At 49.9% G+C, this 27,181-nt stretch overlaps 1 protein-coding gene across 3 annotated transcripts; it reads right to left on the bottom strand.

The window, feature by feature from the left end:
* Window positions 1-10: 10 nt before the first annotated feature.
* Window positions 11-26,754, bottom strand: ZNF445 (zinc finger protein 445). Of its 3 annotated transcripts, XM_066245075.1 has the most exons (9): window positions 26,701-26,754; window positions 12,500-12,593; window positions 11,275-11,832; window positions 8,815-8,983; window positions 8,382-8,458; window positions 7,958-8,084; window positions 7,187-7,297; window positions 5,101-6,376; window positions 11-5,001 (listed from the first exon to the last, which is right to left on the bottom strand). In XM_066245075.1, exons 3-9 carry the CDS (start codon window positions 11,701-11,703, stop codon window positions 3,828-3,830), a joined length of 3,363 nt encoding a protein of 1,120 aa, XP_066101172.1. In that variant the 5' UTR covers window positions 11,704-11,832; window positions 12,500-12,593; window positions 26,701-26,754; the 3' UTR covers window positions 11-3,827. The 3 variants fall into 3 exon arrangements, with proteins under 3 accessions (XP_066101172.1, XP_066101170.1, XP_066101171.1); XM_066245073.1 differs by having other exon boundaries at window positions 11-6,376; XM_066245074.1 differs by lacking the exon at window positions 12,500-12,593 and having other exon boundaries at window positions 11-6,376; window positions 26,701-26,747.
* Window positions 26,755-27,181: the final 427 nt, after the last annotated feature.

Genomic DNA, 27,181 nt, shown 5'->3' with positions numbered 1-27,181 from the left:
GTTTGTCCTGACATCCAGCGGCACCTTCCCCTGCCTCCTGGCACGTGTGGGTCTGGAGGATGTTCCAGTTGTCCGGACCTGGTCAAGCGTGTAAAGCAGTCTCTGCTACCCAGGAACAGCCGCATATTAGTATGCGTGACTGCTACCTCTCCCTTTCTGTGCACTGTGTAATTATCCGGCACCAGCTAAGCAGTATGGGAACTCGTTTCATCTTGCAACTGCCCAAGACATGCTCCGAATGCAAGTTTCCCAGGTGACAACCCTCAGTGATCACACTCGAGTGCCCCTTCGGTCTTTCCCTGCCCTGTTTACAGAGGTGGACTTTCAGTCTCGGGGCTATCCCTGGACCTGTGTGTCCTCACACAGCGGGGGCGGCGGTCCAGCTATTTGGGCAAATTTACTCTGGGTTTCCCTGTGAGGGTGTTTTTGGATGAGATTGACATTTAAATTGGGGGGCTGTGGGTAAAGCTGAGGACTCTCATAAAGTGGGCGGGCCCCATCCAATCAGACGAAGGCCTGAAGAGAACAAAAAGACTGGCCTTCCCCAGGCAAGAAAGGATTCTCTGGCCGAGAGCTGTCCGACTGGGACGGAACACGGGCTCTCCTGTCTCCAACCTCTTCACTCTTCTTATCAGGGTATGAACTTTAAAACTGTGGTGGTCGGTGAGTGAACGTGTGTGCCCTCTTCTGTCCTACCTAAACAAGTGGGAAGAACACTAAGCATCTCAGTCCACAGATCCCACTTTAGCATTAAACCTATGAGTCTATAGCCTCTGGTTTTGCCTGTTGTCAGGCAGAGAGGAACTAAAGGAAACAGCTTATAATTTCCCATAAACTGCACGTCTTGGAGGTCAGGTGCAGGTGTTGATACACGGAGAACTCCCTCACTGTTAACTGCTGCAGGGGATCCCACCTAGGGTCAGACCTGGCCGGCCGCTCCTCTCCTCAAAGCCACTTGGGTCGCTCCGATTTCTGCAGGTAAGGATCCTGAAGCCAGGAGAGACCCAGTGACCCACTCTCAGTAAAACCCACACAAAGGGCGGAAGCCAGGACTTCTATCCAGTCAGATGATGTCAAAGCCCATGTGGAAAGAAGCTTTTATTTTTAAGTGTTTTAAACAAACAGTTAAAGAACCCACCACACTATGCCATTAAATCACATGCTGACCCACCTACATCTACGTTAAAAAAGAAGTATGTCAAAACGGAAGCCTCCAGATACCCTCCTTAATTTCATTGGCAACTCCTGCCCTGGGGGTGGGGGCCGGGGGTGGGAGGGCAGGACTTTCACACATCATCCCAATACACAATTTTACACTCTGACTTCATATCACTTGAATCCACAGGAAATATATTATTGCGCAAAAACAGTTAACAACAGGTTGGCTTGCTATATGCCAACAACGCTTACGTGCCAGCCACTACTCTAATCACTTTACGTATGTTATTTCATCTTCCGTCCCCCCACCCCAGCCACCCCGTGAGGCTGGCACCACTACTTCATGTTACAGAAAACGTGAAACACATAGAAGTAATCTTCCCACAGATACAGTGGTTAACTTGACAGAAACGGTATTTGGATGCACCTTCCGCCCTTTTCTGGTATCACTTATTTATCTCTGAAAGATGAAACTAAAACTCTTTCATATTCACTTCCCAAAGTAACAGAAACAACACACTTCTTTCTGTCCTTCTGCTGATGGACACTGAGGCTTTCCCTATCTTTCTACCTCAACAACGCCGCCAGAAACTGGACTGCGATGCAGCTGAGCGCGTCCCCTCCTCCACATGGAGACCCGCTGGGGGACAGAGCACACACAGCTTCCCAAGAGTCTGCAAACTGCTCTGCAGAACGGCTGCCACAGTTTCCACCCCCACAGCAGCGAGTTCCCACTGGTCCACACACTTACCCACACTGCAGCTTTTAAAACTGTCAACTTGATGAGTGAGATGGTCCCTAACAAGTTCTACTTCCTGTGCTGCTTCTCTGCACGTGACGGACGGTCTTGGTCAGTGAGGGTGAGGCCGAACACGCCGACCAGCTGACTGCAAGACCTGGTGCCCCTGCTCTGGGTGGAGCCCAGCCCCCTGGCTCCCCTCAGCCCCAACTTCAGCTCTGCCTGGGGAGCGAGAGGAGGGGTAGGGTTGGAAAGAGGGGTGTGCTCTCCAGGGTGTGAGATGGGAACTGTGGCTGGGGAAGTCACCATGGTCAGTTGGCGCCCTCTGGCTCAGAGCCACGCAGAGCTGGGCTCCTCATTAGCAGGAGTGCACATGTGGGTGGCCTGCACTCAAGGACCCTTTCAGAAAACTCCAATCATGACTTAGCTAACTCAATTCAGCATTATATTCCTTAATAGAGGCAACTTTGTGCAGCATCTCCTCTGCGTGGCAAACGGATAAACCAGCACCCACCCCTGGCCTCAGTCTCCCTGCAGTGGTGGGCCTATTAGCAGACCCAGACAATGCCTAACACAGCAGGACACAGGTCCCAGGAGAGAGGGCTGAGAGGGACGCGGGTCAGGAAAAGTAGGCCGTGAAGAGCCAGGACCTGGGCCAGCACGGATGGGGTGTAACACTGCAGGTAAAGGGGGACAGCACACGGCAGTGTGCAGAGGTCAGAGCTGCAAGCACAGCGAGCACTGCTGGTCCTGCAGAATGACCGGACAGCCGGCGGGGCTGGGGGTGGGGACCCGCTCATGGAAACTGGCAAAAGGGGTGACTGAATAGAAAATTCCCGTTGCATCATTTCACTGAGTCCTTGGGTCTGTGGTTAACTCTTGTAAGATGTAATTCATATTCAGACATCACCTCTATCTAAAAGCAGCCCAGCCCCAGTAAGGACCCTGAGGCTCACACGGCTTGGCCTACCACCTCTCCCAGCCGCTTGCTTGCAGCTGCCTAGCTCCACACTAGCCCAGGGGCCACTTGCCATTCTCTGAGGACACCAGACAAGAGCCTGCCCTCCTGTGACCTCCTTCGGGTCTTTGCTCAAATGTCCCCTTCTCAGTCGAGGCCCTTCACGACCAGCCTATTTAAAATCGCGGCCCACCTCCCAATCCAGCGGGCCTTTCACTCTTCCCCAATTCCCGTTGTCCACAACACACACGCCAACCAAAATACTGAACGTGTCACATGTTTATAGTCCGTAACGATCCAGGACAGCAGCTTCGTCTGTCTGTCCTAGCCACTGCTGGGTCTCTGGCCCACACAGCGGGGTCTGGCACATTTCTGTGTAACGAATGGGTGTCTGCTGCACTGCAGACAACTGTGGGACAGAGATGGTGATGGGAGCGCTCCATCCTCCTGGTGACGGAGCCCAGAACCCCACGTCCCTCCACTTGCCGCCCACAGCAGGCAGCCAAAGCCAGCTGTGAAGGTTGAAGCTGCAGCCAGAACTCCCCAGGAGGCATCCGGGGAGACCGGGAGGAGTTCCTGTTGCTGCTGCCGCTTGTAAGGTCGAACAGAACACACACAGGACAGGGCAGACGCAGAGGGAGACCTGGGGTCAACTGGCCTCTTCCCAGCAGCCACAGCCCACCTTGCCAGACATCTGGTCAAACAAAAAGGGGCAGTGGTCTCTCCCTTCGGAGTTCGGAGAAGACCTGGCCGGGGAGCTCCAGGCCCCTTCTGAGGGCTGAGCCCCCTGAATGGCCCCGAAGAGCACTCATTTGCCAGCTGGGAAGGCTGCGGGGCACCGAGTGTCTGAATCCTCACTCTTCTCTGTGACCAGCTTCCGTGATAGAAAGGGCTGGGCCCTCCGCACTGCCTACAATGACGGGTTCTCCAGCGGGGCAGCCAGAGCCCCTCTCCTCCAGGTCAGGCCCCGGGCTACCCACTGATATGCCTTTTCATATGGCGAGCCAGATTAGAAGACCACCGGAAGGTCTTCCCACATTCCGCGCATTTGAAGGGCCTCTCTCGGGTATGAAATCTCTTGTGGCTGATGAGTTGAGAGGTCTTGCTAAACGTTTTCCCACACATGCTACATTTGTGACCCTTCTTGCCCACAGGAACGTTTGGGAGGCCGGTGGGCCCGGAACTCTGCTCACAGGCTTTCTCGCGATCTTCCGGGGGCTTCTCCCCCCTTGGCTTTGAGTCCTGCCCCCTCGCCCCTTTGTCCTGGGAGGAAGACGACTGGGCCAGGCTGCTTTCAGACAGGGCGGCCCTGGTGTGCTTTCTCTGATGGACGCAGAGGGTAGACCTTCCGGCGAAATCCTTCCCACACCACTGGCATTTAAAAGGCTTCTCTTTAGTGTGGCTCCTCTGATGATTCACAAGGCGATAATTTCTATCGTAAGATTTCTCACAGAGGTTACATTTATAGCGCTTCTCTCCACTGTGGATTCCCTTATGATCTAAGAGAGTTCTTTTACGGGTGAAGGTTTTCCCACATTCCTGACACCAGAAACTCTTCTCCTTCATGAGGACCTGGGGCTGCCCATCTGGGGTGCCCCCCCTCTCGCGGTCCTCGTACAGCTTCCTGAGAGCGTGGCTCCTCTGGTGCCGGGAGAGGTTGGAGCTCCACCGGAAGGCCTTCCCGCACTCCCTGCACTTGTACGGCTTCTCCCTGGTGTGCAGGCGCTGGTGGATGAGGAGGAACGAGTGGTTGCGGAAGACTTTGCCGCACTGGCAGCACTTGAAGGGCTCCCCTGGGGTCTGAGCGCGCAGGGGCTCCTGGCACGGCCTCTCCTGACTCAGAGCGGACCTGTCCTCAGCCTCTCCTTTCGCGGAGCACTGCTTCTCCCGAACAACAAAGGCCGGCCTGGGGGCCTCCTGGCACGGCCTCTCCTGACTCAGAGCGGACCTGTCCTCAGCCTCTCCTTTCGCGGAGCACTGCTTCTCCCGAACAACAAAGGCCGGCCTGGGGGCCTCCTGGCACGGCCTCTCCCGACTCAGAGAGGACCTGTCCTCGGCCTCTCCTTTCCCGGAGCACTGCTTCTCCCGAACAACAAAGGCCGGCCTGGGGGCCTCCTGGCACGGCCTCTCCCGACTCAGAGAGGACCTGTCCTCGGCCTCTCCTTTCCCGGAGCACTGCTTCTCCCGAACAACAAAGGCCGGCCTGGGGGCCTCCTGGCACCGCCTCTCCTGACTCAGAGAGGACCTGTCCTCTGCCTCTCCTTTCCCGGAGCACTGCTTCTCCCGAACAACAAAGGCCGGCCTGGGGGTCAGGTCTTTCGCACATTTCCTGCTTCGGTACAGTCCCTTGCCTGTGTGAGTCCTCTGATGGGTGACCAGAGACTGCTTCGCAGTGAAAGTTTTCCCGCACTGCTGACAGGGGAAGGCTTTGGCTACAGGCAGAGCACTCGGGGGCTGACTGCAGCTGGGGGTCTCCCTGGCCTCTTCCCTACATTTGTCTTGATTACAGAACTTTTCTTCCTGGTGCATTCTTTTATGACGAGAAAAGTTGGACCTCCACCTAAACGTTTTCCTACATTTGGTGCATTTATAAGGTTTCTCCTGGGTGTGGATCCTTTGATGTTGAAGAATGTACGATTTACAGTGGAAGGATTTCCTGCATTGGCTGCAGTCGAAGTGTTTCTCTCCGCTTTGGTCCTGCAAATGATGCTCCAACCCTGAGCTGTAAGCAAGGGTTTCCTTACACCGATTAGATTCAAGAAACTTCTGGTTAGCATGGCTCTCCTGATGCAGATGGTAGGCAAACATGCGCTGGAATGCTTTGTCACATAAACTGCACTTGTAAGGCTTCAGGCCGGTGTGAATTCTCTCGTGCCGCGCACGGTTTGAGCTCCACCTGAAGGCTTTCCCACACACCCGGCATTTAAACGGTTTCTCCTGTGCGTGGAGTCGCTGATGGTGGGTGAGATGGGAGCTGTGACCGAAGGTCCTCCCACAGTCGCCGCACCTGTACAGTAGTAGCCCCAGCACGTGGAGACTCCGCTGGTGCCGGAGGCCGAACTCTGTCCCGCGCGTGTCCTTCGCGGTGCCTTTGAGCCCGGCGTGGAGCCTCTGCCGCAGGGCGAAGCCGCCAAGCACGCACCTGCGGCCTCTCCCGTACTCCTTGTAGTCGAAGTGGCAGGAGGTCCCTCGGAAGCGGCCACGGCCGCGCTGCAGAGGCCGCTTTCTTCTGGGAACTCGCAAGTAGGCAACATGGATGAGGTTGAGAGTCTTCCCGCCTCCCGCCCCGTCCGCTTCTGCTCCCGCCCCGGGACTGAAGCTGGTCTCTTTCTTCGGAGTGCTCACCGGTGTGGGATTTCCACACCGCTCCTGCGACAGCCCGCTCTGCTGTTCCACGGGTTCTCCGGGCCCGGGATGCTCGGAAACACTCATCACACGGCATCCTGACGACACGGCTGTTTCTGCTTCTTGCAAAGGTTCGTGATTTAAGATGAGCTTGTTTGTTTTGATCTGGAGCTCACCTGACACAAAATAAAAGCCAAGAGAACGTACTCTTTTTCCATACATGGAACCTCTGAAAGCATCCAGACAAAAACGTGCTGTGAACTTGGGTGTGACTTTCGCCTGACTGCCGATACCTTTACTCAACAGGGCCGAGGAAAAGCAAGATGGGCACACCAGCTAGACGGCAGAATCACGTCCAGTTAGAAAAGAAAAAGGGTTGAGAGGGGAGAGGAGCCAGGGCACAGACAGAGCCGAGGGCTGGGGCTCTGGGGAGGGCGGGGCTCCAAGGAGGGCCTGAGCGTGGGGAGGGCGGGGCTCCGAGGAGGGCCTGAGCGCGGGGAGGGCGGGGCCCCGAGGAGGGCCTGAGCGTGGGGAGGGCGGGGCTCCGAGGAGGCCTGAGCGTGGGGTGGGCGGGGCTGAAGGGCCTGGAGACCACGCCCACTACAAGGGGAGAGCCAAGCAGAGAAGGGAGCAGGACTGGGATGAGGGCCCCTAAGAGCAGGAAGGGGCAGGCGCTAGGATTCAAAGGGAGTGCAGCAGGGCTCAGGAGCACCACTGAATGGAAAGCACAAGGCATGGCGAAGCCCTCCGGTGCACAAGAATATTACTGACAGGCTTCTGGGGAAGAGGCAGCGCCAGAAAGGAATGTCTCACAGGTCAGTCTGGAGGGGAGAAGCCCAGGGCCTGGCACTCCTTAGCAACACTAAATAAGGATCTTCCTTCTAACAGACAAGGGAGTATGTATGTTTCCCACGATTTACTTGGTGTGAAAGACCCGAAGAATAGATGCTGGAGGAGCAGAATCTGGTAGATTTTCTGGAACTCACCTGCAGGGGCAGCACCTGGATTCCCCTTAGGCTGAGCGACGTGGACATTCAGGCCCCATGGCTCCCTTGTCTCCAACCAGGAGATCAGAGCAGGTTTGGTGAATGGCCCCACTGCAGAGAAGGAGGAGACAGGAAGGGATGGAAGAGGGGGGGGAGGGGAAAGGAAGGGAGGGGAGGGGAGGAGATGGGAGGGGAGAAGAGGGGGAGGGGAATGGGAGGGGAGGGGAGAGGAGGGGAGGGAAGAGGAGAAGAGGGGAGGGGAGAGAAGAGGGGAGGGGAAAGAAGGGGGGGAGAAGCGGGGAGGTAGATGAGTCACACAGAACTACTCTCCAGGAACCTCACAGGCCTGGGGTTTAGGTAGGGAGGAAGGAAAGGCCAGGAAGGCAGGAGGAGGAAGCTAAGGCTGGAGGCCCAGCCAGCCATTTCTAACAGTCCTAAGCAGAGACAAGAGAGGCTGAGAGAAGTCACAACCAAAAGGATCAGGAGGATTCTCTGGAAGTGGGAACCACATGACCATTCAATCAGCCAACATAGTTTAAATGCCTAAATGGACCAGGAAATTGACGCACACGACTTTTAAGCTTTACCATAACCCAGCATGCCAGGCATTCTTACCCCATTTTCCAAGAGAAGAGACTGGGTGACTGACTGACTTCATTAGTAGTTAGAGCTGAAGTCTAAACCCAGGTCAGGCCCCCCAGTATGAACCGTAAGGAAACTAAGAAGGCAGAAATAAAGGTGGGCAGAAGCATGGGGACATCAATGCCTTACCCAGAGAAGACACATTCCCATAGTTCTCCAGCATCACATCCCTGTAGAGGTTCCTCTGAGCAGGGATCAGCCATCCCCACTCATCCTGGGAGAAGGTCACTTCCACATCCTTGAAAGTCAGAGCCTCCTAAGAAAACACAAGCCTGTACCTCCGAGCCAGTCCAAGCCCCTGGCTTTCAGAGGGCAGGGGAATGGGGCATGGGGCTGGCTCTGAGTCAGTACAGGCGAGATCTGGTAAGGGTGAGAGAGAAGACCACTACCCAGCAGAAGAGCTCTGGGCTCAATGGGAGATAATTTAGTTTCCAGGACATGGACCTCTGGATGGGAGGTCACTGGACAGAAACACAGGACATGGGGGAGCAGCAGCTCCTCCACTGGGTAGCAACACTGGATGTCACGAAGGACTGAAGGTCCTGTGGCTCACCTGAGGCTGGGCTGTCTCCCGATCTCCTGGACACCCCTCCCTCTGGGAAAGGCCAGGCACCTGGGCAGCAGGAGGAGCTGAAGAAGAAAGAGCCATGAGAGAGGGCAGCCCTGCTCTCGACCCCCCACTGAGAAGCTCCCCCCCCCCCCCCCCCCCCGTCACACACAGAGAAAACTCCTGGGCCCACAAGCAGGCATGGACTGTTGTTAAACACCCATTTCACATTTCCCCAGTGTTTGCTGAAAGCCGGGGAGTGAGAAGTGGGGGCACAATGGGAGGAGGAGCCGGGCAGACATGGTTCACAGAGGAGGTAGAAAAGACACAGAGCTAAGGGCCAGGACAGAAAGGGATTCTTGCAAGAGGACAGATGGTGGAGAGATGAAGTCTGGGAAGTGTGGCATCGGCTGGGGTCTTGGAGCCAGGCGGTGAGTACCGGATTGCCCAGCCAGGAAGTCACGCACTCCTATTTCACAGGGAGGCTCCAGCTGGTCCCCTAGGGCGGAGCTGCTCCTGAGAGGTGAAGCAGAGGGCCGTATCTGCGCGGCTCGCAGGGCTCCGGTGCCCATCCAGTGCACCGCTGGGCTCTGCGCAGGGGCTGGGTCCTGACAAGAAGAAAGGGAGAGAGGGTCCCCATGGGAATCGAAAAGCAACTCAGAGAGGAGGCCACATGGCCAATCTCTAAAGGGCAGAGACCAGAGAACCGCAGGCCAGGCCCATTATTACCTACAGGCAGAGGGAAAGGAGAAGGAGAGAGCCCAGGGAAGACCCCTGACCCCTCGGCCTCCCTGGGCTCCAGTGTGAGCCACGGGCTGGACAGGTAGGGCCAGAGCCCAGCTTGACACAAGCAAGTACCTAGCAAGTCAGGAATAGCACTGTGGTCGGGGCTCAGGTGGCACAGTGCCACTCCCTACTGGCCCACAGCCCCCACCCCCGGCCTGGAACTTAGAAATGGAAGAAATGTGTCCCTGAGAGTCACACTGATGATGATTCACAGCAGAGATGCAAGTGGATACTGGCCACCAAGAACAGGCACTGCTCTAGGCACATGCAAAGTGACCCCAAAGAGACAGGACGGCTCCAGGACTGTAACCTGACTGCAGCAGCGACAGGGACAGAGAGACCAAGCTCACTGTGAGGGTTAGCCAGAAGCCACAGAAGAAAAAGTCTCCGGGGCGAAAAATGGCAGTGCCGCCAGAGAAAGAGAGGCCTTTGCCCCGGGCCTTCCAATAGTTCTGGGGTCGGAGGCAAGGCTCCCTCTGTTGTAAAAATGAGTTGAGAAAACTACAGCCAGTGAACGTCAAGTTTTCTGATCCTGCGGCTAAAACATTTCCACACTGACACAGACGAAACTTAGGCTGAGGCCATCAAACACCTGATTCCGAGCCACAGACTAAAGATGGTCAACTCATCACACTAATTTATCTTCTGTTCCTCCCAAACCCTGCCAAAGGGAGGATAAAGAAACAATAAGATTATGGAAGCAGAGCCAGATGAGTTTGAAGATAAACTTGCGCAAGCACTGGGGCCTCGTGTTCTGTCACCTGGGTGAGCCACAGGGTGCTTCTGTGGCTTTAGATGCATCTGGGGCCTTTCTGTTCATTTTCCAGAATCCGAGTGGCCTTCTCCCAGCTCGATGTTTGTTTTACAATTTCTAACTAGCTTTCAACCAGGAACATCCTTTCTACTCATTTGGTGATGTTTTCAGTTTTTAAAACCTTTTATCTACATCTAGATGAGTCGAATACAACCAGGCCACAATTTTATACCTTCTGTGTATCTTATTTGCTTTAATAAATCATTTTGAGATCCTTTTGACCTCATAATTTTGGTAAAAATAATAACTGCTCTTTTAGATTTTTAAAAATAGCTCCCAGTGTTGAGAAAAGAGGTTTTTCCCTTAATATAATAGTTGTACGTGTTCATTTATAACCCTTTATGGCTGGTAGACCATGTTCAGCTGTGTTATTTGATTTCATTTTATATTAAATTTGGGAGAGAAGTATGTCAAATATGTTACAGATATCTTAAAAGTAACTTTCACTTATGCGTAATTTATATGTAGAATTATACATATTTTCATAGAAATAACTATTTTAAAGGCTACAAAAATGACAAATGCTCTTTAAAAAACAAACAGACAAAAAACCGCCTCCAAAGAGGTGGGAACACCAACAGTCTGCGTGTGGGGGCAGGAGAGGCAGAGTGTGTGTGGACTGACCCGCGGCCCGCGGCCAGCACCCGGTCTCCGGCAGCAAGGCCGGGGCCAAGCGCATGGTAGGCCCTCCAAACCCATCCTGGACAACTGCTCACTGCCAGATCAGTTTTGCATTTTCTATTCAATACACTGAAGCTCTGACAGGGAGACCAATGTGGGCACGAACACAGAGGTTGCTGAATGAAGTCTCACGCCCGCACTGAACAATCCTCAGAGGCTTACTGAGAAAAAAGCTAAATGGTGCACGCAGTACTGCTCTTCTCGGCCTTAACATATATCAGAAGCCATGAGTTCAAACTCTAATCCTCCCCCTTCCGAGCAAGAGACACCACCCCCACTTTACAGGTCAGCGTCAAGTCCAGTTAGACAACATGTGGAGATGGGCTCTGCATACTCTAAGTCCCGGTGTCTAAAAATGCGTTACTGTTTTTTATTTACGGATACTCCCAATCCCTCTTCCTGCAGCTGATCCTCCTCTGGGAAGGTGGGAAGGGCTGCCTGTTCACAGGTCCTTGCTTAGGGTCTAGTTCTCAGCTGCTCGGGTGCCGTGGGAACGGAAGGAAAAACTTCCCTTGCACTCCTCAGAGCTGAAGGTTCAGAGGTCAGCCCCCCCCCCACAAGCTGGCCCCCGGGCAGGCGCATCCACCGGGCACTGCACACTCGCTCACACGCACGCACCCTCCGTGGTGTCCCACTGACGTCCCTCTGCAGCTCCTCCAGCAGGGCCGCAGCCTCCCCGCCACTCTCGGGGTGATGCAGCTGCACCCAGCTCCGGAGCTCCCCGGGCAGGATGCTCAGGAACTGCTCCAGCACCAGCAGCTCCAGGATCTGGGCCTTGGAGAGAACGTCGGGCCTCAGCCACCAGCGGCAGAGCTCCCGGAGCCGGCTCAGCGTCTCAAGGGGCCCGGCAGACTCATGGTAGCGAAGCTGTCTGAAGAGCTGGCGGAACAGCTCCTGGCCAGGACGGTTCAGGGTCTGCGGCCTAGCAGTCTGCACGGAAGTGTAGCCTTCATCTTCTTCTTCCTTCTTCACCATCTGAAGGCGTCCTCGCTCCCTGGAAGCCTGGACCTGAGCTGGATGGACGGCATACCACCTGCCCGGAGGCATCACTGCTATTCAGGGTCTACTCAGCAGCGTGCAAACCAAGCCTGTGTTAGCCGAGTCACTGCTGGAGCCTCGAGAGTATCTTTTCAGCACCGTAGTGGACAATGCCATTTGCTGGGACATCAGATGTCACTGGCAAGAGACAAATAACCAATATTAGTGTTAAGGAGGAATGTGAGGAGTGCGAAGCTTGATCCTGCTGGTTGGATCATCTCTAATGTATGAGAAGAGGGCGCATGAGCATTGGCATGGTGGTGCCTGCCAGTAGGAACCAATCAAACAGGACTAGGTCCAGGCCAGGTAGCTCAGTCGGTTATAGCATCATCCTGAAACACCAAGGATGCAGGTTCAACCCCTGGCCAGGCACTTAGAGGAAGTGACTAATGAATGCACAATTAAGTAGAACAACAAATGAATGCTTTTCTGTCTCTCTCACCTCGCTTCCTCTCTCTGCCTCTCTAAAATCAATCAGTAAAAAACAAAAGTATTTGTCATGATTTGGGGTAAACTGAGAAAATACCCCAGACTATAGTAAAATATGTGTACACAGGGTTTTATTCATTCACATATTTTACTGTATTCTGGGGTATGTGCATGTGCACACAGTTGAGGGCACGTACAGAATGAAGCAATTTTTAAATTAAAAAAAAAAAAAGAAAAGAAAGAGCAAAGTTAATATTACTCATGAATGATATGAACATCCACTTAAAAAAATCTAAGGGAACCAAATGAAAAACTGTTAAAACTAATATGGGACTGCTCTGGCCGGATAGCTTGGTTGGTTGGCTAGAGCACTGACCTGAAGCACAGAGGTTTCTGGTTCGATCCCCGGCCAGGGCACATACAGGTACAGCTCAATGTTCCTCTCTCTCTCTCTCTCTCCTTCCCTCTCGCTAAAATCAATAAAATAAAATAAAAATCTTTTTAATAAAAAAAACTAATATGAGAGATTATTAAGTAGGCTAAATATACAATGTATAATCAACATGTTTTCAATACACCAGCAACGACCAATAAGAAAAAGAACCTACACAACAGTAGCAGCAAAAACCATAAAATCCTCAGAAATAAAGCTAATAAAAAATGTACAAGCCAGACCAGGCGGTGGCGCAATGGATAGAGCTTTGGACTGGGACACAGAGGACCCAGGTTCAAAACCCCAGGTCGTCACTGGCTTGAAGCCCAAGGTCGCTGGTTTGAGCAAGGGGTCACTCGCTCTGTTGTAGCCCAACAAAGGTGCCGCAATGAAGAATTGATGCTTCTCATCTCTATCCCTTCCTGTCTGTCCCTGACTCTCTGTCTCTGTCAAAACAAAACAAAACGTACAAGACCTTAACACTAAACTGACATAAGACAAAATAAATCTGAGTAGCCTGACCGGGCGGTGGCGCAGTGGATAGAGCGTCGGACTGGGATGCAGAGGACCCAGGTTCGAGACCCCGGGGTCGTCAGCTTGAGCGCGAGCTCATCTGGTTTGAGCAAAAGCCCACCAGCTTGAACCCAAGGTCGCTGGCTCCAGCAAGGGGTTACTCGGTCTGCTGAAGGCCCGTGGTCAAGGCACGTATGAGAGAGCAATCAATGAACAACTAAGGTGTTGCAACACGCAATAAAAAAAACTAATGACTGATGCTTCTCATCTCTCTCTGTTCCTGTCTGTCCCTGTCTATCCCTCTCTCTGACTCACTCTCTGTCTCTGTAAAAAATAAATTAAAAAAAAATCCTATTTAAAAAAAAATAATAAATCTGAGTAAGTCTTAAGTATAGAAAGACTAATATTTCAAGATGTCAACTACATGAAAAGTCTAAAAAATCCCAACAAAACTCCAATATAGGTTTTCTTCAGACTTGGTAAGCATATTCTATCAGTGATTTTCAACTTTTTTTTTTCATGGCACAAACACACACTAATTACTAAGGTCAGTGCCCCTGACTAAATACAACCATTTTCATCTTATGGCACAAATAAATAAGTTACTAAGGAAGAAGAGGTCAGGGCCCCTTTTTCTTTAGTAATTAGTTTATGAGTGCGTGAGAAACAAAGGTTGAAAATCACTGTATAATTCATACTAATGAGTAAAAGGCCAATAATAAAATAGCTAAGACAATTTTTTTTTTTTTTTGTATTTTTCTGAAGCTGGAAACGGGGAGAGACAGACAGACTCCGCATGCGCCCGACCGGGATCCACCTGGCACGCCCACCAGGGGCGACGCTCTGCCCACCAGGGGCGATGCTCTGCCCCTCCAGGCATCGCTCTGTTGAGACCAGAGCCACTCCAGCGCCTGGGGCAAAGGCCAAGGAGCCATCCCCAGCGCCTGGGCCATCTTTGCTCCAATGGAGCCTCCGCTGCGGGAGGGGAAGAGAGAGACAGAGAGGAAGGAGGGGGGGAGGGGTGGAGAAGCAGATGGGCGCTTCTCCTGTGTGCCCTGGCCGGGAATCGAACCCGGGACTTCTGCACACCAGGCCAACGCTCTACCACTGCACCAACCGGCCAGGGCCAAGACAATTTTTTAAAGGTGGAAAGATTTGTCCCACCAGATAATGCAGCCTATTATAAAAAGTACAATAATTAAAAACAGTGAGTATTACTGAAGAAATACACAGATAGCAGATAAAAAGAAAAGTACAGAATCCTAACAAAAATTTAGACACATGTATAGATCTGGCACATAACAGAGGTGGCATTTAAGTCAGCGGGAGAGAATGGCCACTTCAGCAACTCATACACAGGCAACTGGCTAGGCCAATACAAATCAAGATCACATGCCAAATGAATTGTAGTTAAAAACTTCAAAACAAAAGAGAGAGAGAGAACGAGAATGCCAGGATAAGCAAGGATTTAAGGGGGAAAAAACAAAAGAAAAAGAGATAACTATATCAGTACTTAAAAATCTCTTGACCAAAAAAGAACAGAAGCACAAACCACTGATAGAAGTTTAAATTCATACAGCCACCAGGAAAGGTAGTTTGGAAGTGTAGTAAAACTAAAAAGTAACATTAGTAAGGTGCCAAGACCAGCTCAGCCGTGGGAGTGCACGAAACGAAGGTGCTGCAGGACTTAAGAAAACACATACACAGGACACAACATACAGAAAAGATGGGTACAGGGGACTCGCAGCCTCTAGGACTGAGAGCCCAGATCGCTGCAGCCTCATTGTATTTATTGGTTTCTTTAATCATTAAGCAAATTAGCAGAGCCTGGGTTCAGGTGCGGAGAAGGGTAATTAACTAATGTCTTTCAGGTATGTAAAGAAAAGGCCGTAGGGATCAGCTGCTTCCTTTAAACAATCTTACTAGTGCTTGCAAGGGCAGCGTTCTGCCCCCACAGGACTTGACGTTCCAAAGTCCCCACAAAAGATCTGTCTCAGGACCACAGTCTAATTCCCAGCCGTTTTCCCACGTCCCCCTTCTTGTTTTCGTATAGCTGCATAAGCAGTCTTGCAGCCTTTCTTCTGTGTCAGTTGCCAGAGGGTTTGTTGCGAGCACCTGAGGAAGTTACTGTAAGTATGAAGGGAAAGACCCTGCACAAATATGAACGGTAGTTAACTTCAGAGCGGGGGTTACTTGGAGACAGAGACCTCAGTGTGTTAACCGTAACAGGAGACTGGCCTGGGGTTACTTGGATGCAAGTACTCAGGATTCTTGAAGGAATGCCTTCAAGAACCAGATGTCCTTTATGATTGATAAACTCTGAGACGGACTCTTCTCGTGTCCTTGATCAAGAAGGAAACAGGAGATGTGCAGGGTTGGGGATGGTATAGGTGGGAAAAAAGGCTTTTGTAGCTTTCTAGTTTTATCTGCTGAGCTGTGGCTTTTGGAACTCAATAAATATGCAGTGGCGCAGTTTCTCGGGGCTGATTCCGCCTAAGAGTTTCAGCCTCTGCTTGTACTACTTTCATCTGATGTGTCTGATTTCTTGCAAGTCCGAACCGTAAAAGAAATCATAAGCAGAGCAAAAAGTGCAACTGTCATGTTAGGAGCCGTCATCAAAGTTTTCTGCTGCTTCAACTGTTTCTCTGCTTCTTGGCACAGATGTTTTATCTGCCCCCAGGATGGAAGAGCTGCCTTCTTCGTCGCTTGCATTGGTCCCACCAGACGTGTGGTCTGGAGGGTTAGTCTCTTCATCTGCATGATTGGGGGTTCCAGGTCATAAGGGGTACCCTAAGTGGAACTTCTCCTGTAGAGGGTGAGATACAAGCAAAACCCTGTCCCCAGGTTAACAACTGTCCCATTACCCAAAGATTGGTCACCGGATCCTGCCACCATATAAGTGGACGTTCTGTAACAGAAGAGAAGGAAGAAGCAGAGTAATGTTGATCTGCGACTGTGGAGGGTAAGAAAGGTAGATAATTCAAAAAATTAAGAGTAAAACAAGAAGAAATGTTAGCTATTGTTAAGGGGAGGATGATTGTAGACAGATCACCTCCCACAAATTGTTGAATCCGTTCTCTTCCTCTGAGAATAAGTGAAGACAGGAGATCAAGATAGGAAGAGAGAGAGATTTTACGGTAGAATTAGGCAAGAATATCCATTCAACTAATTTATCATGCTGAACAATAACACCTGTAGGAGAATGTGGTGAATTAAAAATCAACAACTGGGCCCTGGCCAGTTGGCTCAGCAGTAGAGCATTGGCCAGGCGTGTGGAAGTCCCGGGTTCGATTCCCGGTCAGGGCGCACAAGAGACGCGCCCATCTGCTTCTCCACCCTTTTCCCCCTCTCTCTCTTCCCCTCCTGCAGCCAAGGCTCCACTGGAGCAAAGCTGGCCTGGGTGCTGAGGACGGCTCCATGGTCTCCTCCTCAGGCACTAAAAAAAAAATGGCTCCAGTTGCAATGGAGCATTGCCCCCTAGTGGGCTTGCTGAATGGATCCCAGTTGGGCACATACTGGAGTGACTGCCTCCAAACTTCTCGTTTCAGAAAAATACAAAGAAAAAAGATATACTGTTCTAACTGTATATACTCTGTGCAATAGTCTCATTCCTGTATTTAGATGTTCTGGGCACAGTTGCTTTAAAATTGGAATATGTAAATAGCACTAATTTAAATTTAAATAGAATGAAATTATATATCCTGAACTTGTTTCTTTGTTCTGTAAAGTCTTGCCATGTTGTTATGCTATGTATTCATTCTCTCCTGTGTTAAGGGCCAAATTGCAACTCTGCTAATAGGTTTAATCAGGTTTTCTTTGTGTCCTGCTCATGTCTCTGTACTATAATTGTCTTGTTTCTATGTACTCAATTTCAGTTTGAGACCTCCCTGTCTGTCTCATCTGTTTCATCTGTCTGTCTGAAACATTTGCTGTTCTACACTCACTGGGAATCTTGTCTCTGCCATTCAGGTTTTGTGTCATCTGGAACCTATAAATGTTGTGATACTGGCTGGTATAAAACAAGGTTTCAAGACTAGTGTCTCAGTTATTTATTCTGGAGGATTTGGTTTACAAATACCTTTTGTTCGAATTTTGTCTTTTAGATTTTGTTTATTATAATACGCACTCTCTTTCATGTTCTTATTAAAAAGTCTACTCAGAAAGAAAATAATAATTCAAACTGGGGGAAAGATCTCACTCCCCTTTCCAGACAGTAAAACTCAGAAAAGGGTGGGGAAGTGGGAGTGCATATTGGCACTTTTAAAATCCAAGCAGCTCAGTAGCCCACTCTCTCTGTTCTCTGCCAAGGACAAATAAAAAGTCTTGCTTTCTCTGAAACTACTGATACTGTTTATATTTATAATAAAATATAAAACTATTCCAAATGTTTTTATTTTTTTAACCCGGTGGTCTAGAAAAGCATTTGATATTACTACTGGTTTAAATTTAAACAATATCTTTTAAAGTTCTTAACAGAAAATATGTTTATTTTGCCTGGGTTTACAAAAGGTTCTCGTTATCTCTGTTACATCTTCTAAAAATATAAGCATGCTTGCGCCTGACCAGGCGGTGGCGCAGTGGATAGAGCATCAGACTGGGATACGGAGGACCCAGGTTTGAGACTCCGAGGTCGCCAGCTTGAGCGTGGGCTCATCTGGTTTGAGCAAAGCTCACCAGCTTGAGCCCAAGGTTGCTGGCTCAAGCAAGGGTCACTCAGTCTGCTGTAGCCCCCTGGTCAAGGCACATATGAGAAAATCAATGAACAACTAAGGTGCTGCTATAAAGAATGGATGCTTCTCATCTCTCTCCCTTCCTGTCTGTCTGTCCCTATTTGTCCCTCTCTCTGACTCTAATGAAAAAAATATATATACATATAAGTATGCTTGCCAATAGAAAAAGCTGTTTCTAAGGGTCATAAGTATGCTTATAAAAGTATCAATCTAAAATTGCTAATTACTGACTTAGCTATCACTGAAAGTTAAGGTTTCTGGAAATTGAGAATTTTAATTAATTAGAAAGAAACTATAATTTTAGTGATAAAAGGTATAAGGTATTGAAATACGTTTTAAAGGAAAATGAAGTTCTGAATAGATAAAGTTGTGAAAGTTGCCAAAGGTTTGTGCTGGTTGTAGAGGGTTTGTGCAAAGAGAAGAAGCAAAAAGAGAAAGGAACTGAGAAAGTAAACAAGGGTGAGAAGGGGATATACATATTACAGGAAAAAGGGGCATTAACAGGATTCTAAACCAGGCCTTTAAGGTCTTCAATCATCCGGAGGAGGAACAGCAACTAGCCCAAACCCAGGCCTTACAGACGCTCACTGAGGTGGTCTCCCGGGCCGTAAAAACACAAGAAAGCCGGCCCTGGCCGGTTGGCTCAGCGGTAGAGCGTCGGCCTGGCATGCGGGGGACCCGGGTTCGATTCCTGGCCAGGGCACATGGGAGAAGCACCCATTTGCTTCTCCACCCCCACCCCCTCCTTCCTCTCTGTCTCTCTCTTCCCCTCCCGCAGCCGGGGCTCCATTGGAGCAAAGATGGCCCGGGCACTGGGGATGGCTCCTTGGCCTCTGCCCCAGGCGCTGGAGTGGCTCTGGTTGCAGCAGAGCGACGCCCGATGGGCAGAGCATCGCCCCCTGGTGGGCGTGCTGGGTGGATCCTGGTCGGGCGCATGTGGGAGTCTGTCTGACTTTCTCTTCCCGTTTCCAGCTTCAGAAAAATACAAAAAACAAACAAACAAAAAAAAAAAACACAAGAAGGCCCCCAGAGCCCCAGCAGGGATTTTCTAGCCCTTCCCCAGGGGCCTGCTTTAAATGCAGACAGGAGGGACACTGCAGCTGCCCCTGTCCCAAGCCCATGCCACCAACCAGACCCTGTCCTCTCTGTGGCTGTGTGGGCCATTGGAAGTTAGACCACCCACAAGCTCCTTAAGGCCCAGGGGCATCCCAGCCTCTACCCAGCACTGGCCTGGACGCACCAGCACTCTTTGGCATCCTCGGGAAAAAGAAGACTGAAGCGGCCCAGCTGTGCCGCAGGCCTCCACCTCCACCTCCACCATCGGAATTGCAGAGCCCCAGGTGACTGCAGGTCACCAGTAAGGCCACTTCTTTCCTATTAGAGATGAGGGTCACTTATTTGGCCCTCTTTAAAATTTTCAGGACTACTGTTTCCTTCCTCCATCTCGATTACTGGGGTCCACAGTATTCCCTCCAACCAACTCATCACCCCCTCTCCTCTGTTATCTAGGAAATCCCCCTCTACCCCCTCTGTCCTCATTACTCCCAGCTGACCAACCCCTATCGTATGACGAGATAAGAGAGAAAAAAAATCAGTTTTGGACAATCAACAACAGTTCTCTTCTCCCACAATCTTTCTATTTCACACAGCTACACAAACTCTCCCTCCCTCCTGAATTCAAGCCTTTCCCTCCACCAAACTTTCAAGGTCAAGTCCCTCCCTCTAAAAACCACATCCCAACACGCTGAATTAATTCTCACCAGAGTCCTCACCCCAGCCGCTGGATATACACTGACTATAAATACACTTTTTTTTTGTACTTTTCCAAAGATAGAGGCAGTCAGACAGACTCCCACATGCGCCTGACCGGGATCCACCTGGCATGCCCACCAGGGGGCGATGCTCTGTCCATCTGGGGCGTTGCTCGGTTGCAGCTGGAGCCATTGTAGCGCCTGAGGCAGAGGTCATGGAGCCATCCTCAGTGCCCGGGCCAACTTTGCTCCAATGGAGCCTTGGCTGCGGGAGGGGAAGAGAGAGACAGAGAGGAGGGGGAGGGGTGGAGAAGCAGATGGGTGCTTTTCCTGTGTGCCCTGGCTGGGAATTGAACCAGGGACTTCCACACACCGGGCCGACACTGTACTGCTGAGCCAACCAGCCAAGGCTTACAAATCCACTTTTCACATCATACACTCCCACAACAGTTTAAAAACACTCACCCTTAACTGCACTCCCAATAAAAGACTCTGCTGCTCTCCATACTCCCCTACTAACTCAAGTGCCCTTATGCTTCACCAGAACATCAGGAAACACTTCAGGTGGCCATCTGCCAAAGACAGCATGCAGCATCACCATCACTCTAACTTCCAACCACACTTTGGTCACAACGAGTAAGCCACCAGGTCTGACCTGAGGCAAAAGGCTGCTTTCTCCAGCTAGTCCAGTTCTCCACCTTTCCCACATAACAAGCCCCTTCTTTTAATTGCTCTTATCCCTATCTCTCCCTTTTCTTTGGATTCCCGCTAACTCCACAGTTCCTCTCGTTTTTACTGCACACGATGCGATGCATAACTACCTATCCCTCTCCCCGTATCAGGGCTGCAATAGCGTCTACATGATCAGTCTGAACAGCAGAACCAACTCTACATCAGCAAACGCCTGCAGCAGTCCCTCTATTAGACACCCTGTTTGTGGCTCTCTGCTGATGCTACTAGGGTCTCAGCCCCTCTGTTTTGCGGATGCATAAATAAACTTATAAAACTCATCAGGCCTTGTGCGTTGCTCCTTCTGCTGAGCCTAACAATGAAGATGCAGCATGAAAAAGAAGGCAGAAGAGGGAAGGGTGCTTCAGGAGCCAGAGGGGCCGGCTCCAGTCCTGCCCAGCTCCAACAGCACAAACAGGAAGCAGAGACGCTGCTCAGAAGGACGCTGGAGGAGGGAGAAGAGTGCCTTCCCCAGACAAACCTGCAAAACGGCACACAGAGCAAGGAGACGGAAGCACGCCAAGGCCCCAGGGCAATGCTAAGGGTGAAGAGAAATCTGGCAATGTGGCTGAAGGCAATGAACTTGAGGCCAGACAAATACTTGGAAGAAATGCAGCCAGCAGGATGGTAATGACCTATCTCAGGAAATTGAGACCTGCCATAAAATTAGCACCAAAATTAAGCCTCCAGCTGGCATACTCTAGCAGGGGTCCCCAAACTTTTTACACAGGGGGCCAGTTCACTGTCCCTCAGACCATTGGAGGGCTGCCACATACAGTGCTCCTCTCACTGACCACCAATGAAAGAGGTGCCCCTTCTGGAAGTGTGGCGGGGGGCCGGATAAATGGCCTCAGGGGGCCGCATGTGGCCCGTGGGCCGTAGTTTGGGGATGCCTGCAAAGGATCTGGGCAGAAATGTCCAAAAAACGTCAGTGAAGTATTTGTAAAGAGCGATGAGACAGAAGACTGGTAAACAGGAAAGTCACGGTGACTGCCCCGTAACACGACCAAAGACTCCAGGTCTTCAGTGGAAGAAAGGGTGAGCACGGCCTCAGCTACCATGAACACGGATAAAAAGCTAAAGACCTGCTGGGCCTTCCCAACCGAGTGCAAGGCCCAGAGCATAGGAAAGAGACGGGGCCAGCGAACTGAACCAGCCCAGTGAAAATCGGGTTTTCTAAAGCCACAGGGTCCGTGCTTGCCCCAACTAGCTTCTGGGGACAGAAAAAAAGCTTCCTTCATCAGCTTGTGAAGATTCCACCAGATGTGAGCCCCCAGGGCCTAGTATGCGACCTGAGCTGGAACAGGTCTTTTCTCCCTGATAGCCATACCTTAACCCACTCTCATCCCCACAATGAAAAGAAAAGAAACGCTTCGAAAAGAACAAGGAAAATCTCAAGCAATCATCTGGCCATTTTTCAGGGACATTTTCTTCTTTTTGTCATTTTGCTTCTTCAACTCATATGGAATGTAATTTTGTTAGTGTTCCTTTTAAAATCCTCATTAGGTAGTCCCTTATTCTCAGGTTTTTCCTACAACTGTGAGGGTACACAGGTTTACTTTATACATGAATAATAAGCAAGTAAGAAAGATTTCTTCCGGTACCTATTGCTAAAACAATACTTATACAAATGTCTCAATTAAGGACCTGGCCAGGTTGCTCAGTGGATAGTGCTGTCCTGGCATGCCAAGGCCATGGGTCCAATCCCCAATCAGGACACATAGGAGAAGCAACCAATGATCACACAAGTAAATGGAACAACTAAGTGGAACAACAAGTTGATGTCTCTCTCCCCCTCACCCCTTTCCTCTCTCCAATGAATGCGGGGAAAAAAGTTTTTGCCTGACCAGTGGTGGTGGCGCAGTGGATAGAACATCCCAAGGTCGCCAGCTTGAGTGTGGGATCCTCGACGTGATTCCATGGTCACTGGCTCAGCTGGAGCCCCCTAGTCAAAGCATGTATGAGCCCTGACCAGTTGGCTCAGTGGTAGAGCATCAGCCTGGCATGTAGGAGTCCCGGGTTTGATTCCCGGCCAGGGCACACAGGAGAAGCGCCCATCTGCTTCTCCACCCCTCCCCCTCTCCTTCCTCTCTGTCTCTCTCTTCCCCTCCCGCAGCCAAGGCTCCATTGGAGCAAAGTTGGCCCAGGCGCTGGGGATGGCTTTGTGGCCTCTGCCTCAGGTGCTAGAGTGGCTCTGGTTGCAACAGAGCATCGCCCCCTGGTGGGCATGCCGGGTGGATTCCAGTTGGGTGCATGCGGGAGTCTGTCTGCCTCCCTGTTTCCAACTTCAGAAAAATACAAAAAAAAAAAAAAAAAAAAAGAAGCACGTATGAGAAGGTATCAGTGAACAACTAAGGTGCCGCAACTACGAGCTGATGCCTCTTATCCCTTTGCCTTCCTGTCTCCCTCCCCCTCCCTTTCTCTCTCGCTAAAAAAATAAATAAATAAGATTTTGTTCATTGATTTTAGAGAGAGGAGAGAGAGAGAGAAAGAGAGAGAGAGAGAGAGAAAGGCGGGGGGGGGGGATGAGGAATGGGAAGCACTAACTCACAAGTGCTTCTCGTATGTACCTAGACTGGGCAAGCCCAGGGCTTCCAACCAGTGACCTTAGCATTCCAGGCTGATGCCTTATCCATTATGCCACTGCACGGCAGACAGGAAAAAATTGTTTTAAAAATACCAATTAAAAAAGGACCTCAAACCTAGTGCCCAAAACTTGACACCTAAATACCATTCTCTAATAAACAGAACCAGGGTCCCTGGAGAAGTGGCTGACTCCAGGCCAGGGTACAGAAGATATATGATAAGTAGTGTGTGGTGAAATAAAGTGAGGAAAAGATACAAGAAAGAATGGAGGTCTGACCTGTGGTGGTACAGTGGATAAAGCATAGACCTGGAACGCTGAGGTTGCCAGTTCGAAACCCCAGGCTTGCCCAGTCAAGGAACATGTGGGAGCTGATGCTTCCTGCTCCTCTCCCCTCTTCTCTCTCCCCGCTCGAAAATGAATAAAAATAAAATCGAAAGAACGAACGAACGAACTTCAAGGGGAAACCAGCCAACCTGAAAGGGCTCCCAAGAGCCAACACTAGAATAAATTAAGAAAATAAAAATAGGACTGCATTAGAGTCAAAGAAAAAATTACACAACCAACATCACTCACACTGATAAAACTAATTGGGCAAATAAACAACAGGGGGTGAAGGCACAACTCTTCCTCACAAAGAATTCCAGTTAATAAACACAGACAGAATAACAGAAATGAAAGTCACCATCAGACCATTACACTAATGACTGCTGCAGGCAAGATCCACCAAAGAATGCTAATTGATTGGTGAAAGCTGGGGAGAAACAGGATGTTTCTAGGCCAAGTCTCAAAGGATCTTCCCACAAATACTTACTAATTATAAAGGGAAAGACACTATGTTTACAGTGGTGAAACCTGGTAGACACCACAGGATAAGATTAGTATCACCAGTGTTAAGACATATCAGCATCATTCTCAAATCAGGAGCACACACTTAACAAAGCCAAGTCGATGGTCATTGTAAAGCCTCAAATGCAAAATACTTCAAAAGTGTTGCGTCAGGAAAAACAAGGAAAGACTGAGGAACTGCCACAGGCTGAAGGAGCGGAAGGAGACATGAAAGTAAATAAATGCGGGATTCTAGACTGAATCCTGGAATGCAAAGGGTCAACAGTCACACACTGATGACCTCTGATAAGTCAGCAGTTTCATTAATCATGCCATACTACTGTAAACTTTTGAAGTTTCCTGATGACTGTACTATGGTATGCAAGGTAGTAACTGTAAGCAAACTACATAGATAAAGGGGACGAGGGGACGCTGTACAGTTCTGCAGCCCTCTGTAAGTCTACAACTATTCAAAATAAAAAGGTTTTAAATTGAAGAAGTTTAAGTTGTTACTGTTTTTTTTTCTGATTTATTTCTATATTAGATATTTAGGATTAACTTGGCAATCAAGGACATTAAGTATAGTAAATTCTTATCTCCAATTGGAACTCATTCTTTCATTAATTTAACAAATATTTCATGAGCAACTACTATGTATCAGTTACTAAGGTCACAGCAGTGAATATAGCAGACAAAAAGCACTGCCTTGAGAACCTTATGAGAAGACAGACAATAAATAAAACATATAGTATGTTAGACAATGACAGGTGCTATGGCATATAATAAAATGAGGGAGCTCTTTCAGATTGTTTGATATAAAAATAATGAAATTGTCAAATAAGGTAAGTTATGTTTAGCTATACTTTATGCATTTGTACTCTTAAGCAACTCTGTGATATCACAGAAAGTTTATACAGCCTGACCTGTGGTGGCGCAGTGGATAAAGCGTCGACCTGGAAATGCTGAGGTCGCCAGTTTGAAACCCTGGGCTTGCCTGGTCAAGGCACATACGGGAGATGATGCTTCCAGCTCCTCCCCACTTCTCTCTCTCTGTCTGTCCTCTCTCCCTCTGTGTCTCTCCCTCTCCTCTCTAAAATGAATAAATAATAAAAAAAAGAACGTTTATACACCAATACTTCCTGTATACCAGGAACACCAGAAAAATCAACAGTGGAACTGTTAGGATTTTTGATGCTTTTGTTGGTTCCCCTATTGAGGTTTACCTTCAAAACATTCCCATCTTGCCTGACCAGGCAGTGACGCAGTAGATAGAGCGTCGGACTGGGATGCGGAAGACCCAGGTTCTAGACCCCGAGGTCGCCAGCTTGAGCGCGGGCTCATCTGGTTTGAGCAAGGCTCACCAGCTTGAGCCCAAGGTCGCTGGCTCCAGCAAGTGGTTACTCAGTCTGCTGAAGGCCCGTGGTCAAGGCACATATGAGAAAGCAATCAATGAACAACTAAGGTGTTGCAACGCACAACGAAAAACTAATGATTGATGCTTCTCATCTCTCTCCGTTCCTGTCTGTCCCTGTCTATCCCTCTCTCTGACTCTCTCTCTCTCTGTAAAAACAAAACAAAAAAAACACATTCCCATATTTTCAGCTTCCAGGAAGGTTACTTTTAAACCAGATTTGTCTGATTTCTTCAAAATTCATCTAACATGTAACAGCAGTTTCATTGGTCAGGCCCTGAACGCACAGACAGATATACCCACATGTGTAACAGGTGGGAATTCCCTAAAATCCTTCATTAAAAAATGACACTCCCTGACATTTCCTTGTAAACAACTACATAATATTGAATCTTCACTTTTGAACTTCAAACAGTTTGAAACAGGATGGTATTCCTTCTTGGCCACCACTTTTAACCCAGGAAGGAGACCTTGATTTCATAGTCCCATGCAAGTCCGAAGACAGTAGTAGTACAGTGGCTTTAGGTTAGAGATGTACCTTATGTTTAACAAACTGCATTTTACACACTACTCTTTCTTGCTGAAAACATCCCAATAAACAAGATTTTCCTATTTTCTCCACAAATATAACTTGTCGAGCACTTACAGCCTGTGCACTGTGTATTATGGAAAAATAAACAGCAAACAAAACGTTTTCTTAATTATACTTAGAAACATGTTTTAGTGGCATCATAATGCTAGCACCAAAATTAAGCAAGCAGTCTATGAACAAACGCATTGCACAAACTGAAGATATGATATTATAATTGTCCAGTGAGCAACAGCATCAATGTTCACAACGGCGCTGAATTATACACTTTAAAATGGTTAAAATCGTAAATTCTTATGCATCATATGTTAAATGTTATGTATATTTCATCACAGCATTGTTTTATTAAAGTTTTTAAAGGCAAAAATTTTAAAATACTGCTGTGGGAGCAGGCTTGTTGCGGGGCGGAGGGATTGAGCAAAAGACAAAAAAAAAAAAAACTCATGGACACGGACAACAGTATGGTGACTGGGGGGCGTGGAGCAGGGTACGGGTGGATAAACGGTGATGAGGAAGAGAGGGTTAACACACAATACGGTATGTGGTAGAATCGGGCACCTGAAACCCGCACAATTATGTTATCCAGTGTCGCCCGAATAAATTAAATTTTAAAAAATAAAGGTACAGAGAGGTAAAATATATATACATTCGGAAGCCTCCAAATGAAAATACTGGCGGGCTGCAATTACTTTTACTTTTCTTACACTCACCCTCTAATTGTCCGTAAAGAGGACGCTTTGTTTGCATAATTGGGAGAAGAGCGCAAGCACGCAAACCATCACTCCAAATTCTCCCCTTCGGGCGCCCCGGGCGGCGCAGGTCCCAGGTCCGCCCTTGGCGCAGCGCCGACGGGGTCGCGGGCCAGCCCACCCGCCCCGGGCGCAGCCCCCAGGCCCGGCCTCAGGCGCCGCTCCGAGGCCGCGCAGGGCCCGGCGCGCCCGCCGCCCTCCCGCAACGCCGCGCGGCACAGCAGTCCCCGACGCCCCAAGCGCCCGAACCCGCCACTCACCGTCTCCCGCGGCCTCCACACTCAGCCCTCCCGCAGCCCCGCACGCCCCACGCCGGTGTGCTGCCGAAAGGGTCGCGCAAGCGCGTCACCGCCCCGGGCCTCTGCGGCCTCTCTAGGAACCAGGGAGGGCCAACGTCTCGGCTTCTCCTCGGTGCCAGTGCACGGTTCGACGGTCTCTGAGTTATCGAGGACTCGTCCCCAACACACCCCACCTCCCCCACACAGTGTCTGCCCTTCTCTCTCCCAGGCCAATTCGGGCCCCACTGCTTTATCAGCCTTAGCCTGTGGTCGGAGCCCCCCTACTCTACGTGGGATGGCTTAGGAGGTGAGATTGCCAAGGTGAGGAAAGTACGAGGAGCCAGAGGAATATGCGAGATGCCGCAATGCTTTTATTCCTACCCTAGTAGTGCCAGAGTGGCCGATGTCGTGCTTAGGGACAGTAGTGGTAGGGTGCCAGTGTTACATCCGCTCAAGGGGCAAA

Source organism: Saccopteryx bilineata, chromosome 10, assembly GCF_036850765.1.
Source record: "Saccopteryx bilineata isolate mSacBil1 chromosome 10, mSacBil1_pri_phased_curated, whole genome shotgun sequence".
Lineage (NCBI taxonomy): Eukaryota > Metazoa > Chordata > Mammalia > Chiroptera > Emballonuridae > Saccopteryx > Saccopteryx bilineata.
Note: the sequence above shows the minus strand (reverse complement) of the source record. Positions and strands in the feature narration are given on the sequence as shown.

Bases quoted from the DNA above. Each gene is read 5' to 3' on its own strand.
- ZNF445 (XM_066245073.1), bottom strand. From the start codon at position 11,703: ATGCCTCCGGGCAGGTGGTATGCCGTCCATCCAGCTCAGGTCCAGGCT. The intron at 8,459-8,814 runs GTACTCACCGCC...TTTCTTCTTCAG, and splicing joins CTTCCTGGCTGGGCAATCCG to CTCCTCCTGCTGCCCAGGTG. The intron at 6,377-7,186 runs GTGAGTTCCAGA...ATTTTGTGTCAG, and splicing joins TCCAGGTGCTGCCCCTGCAG to GTGAGCTCCAGATCAAAACA.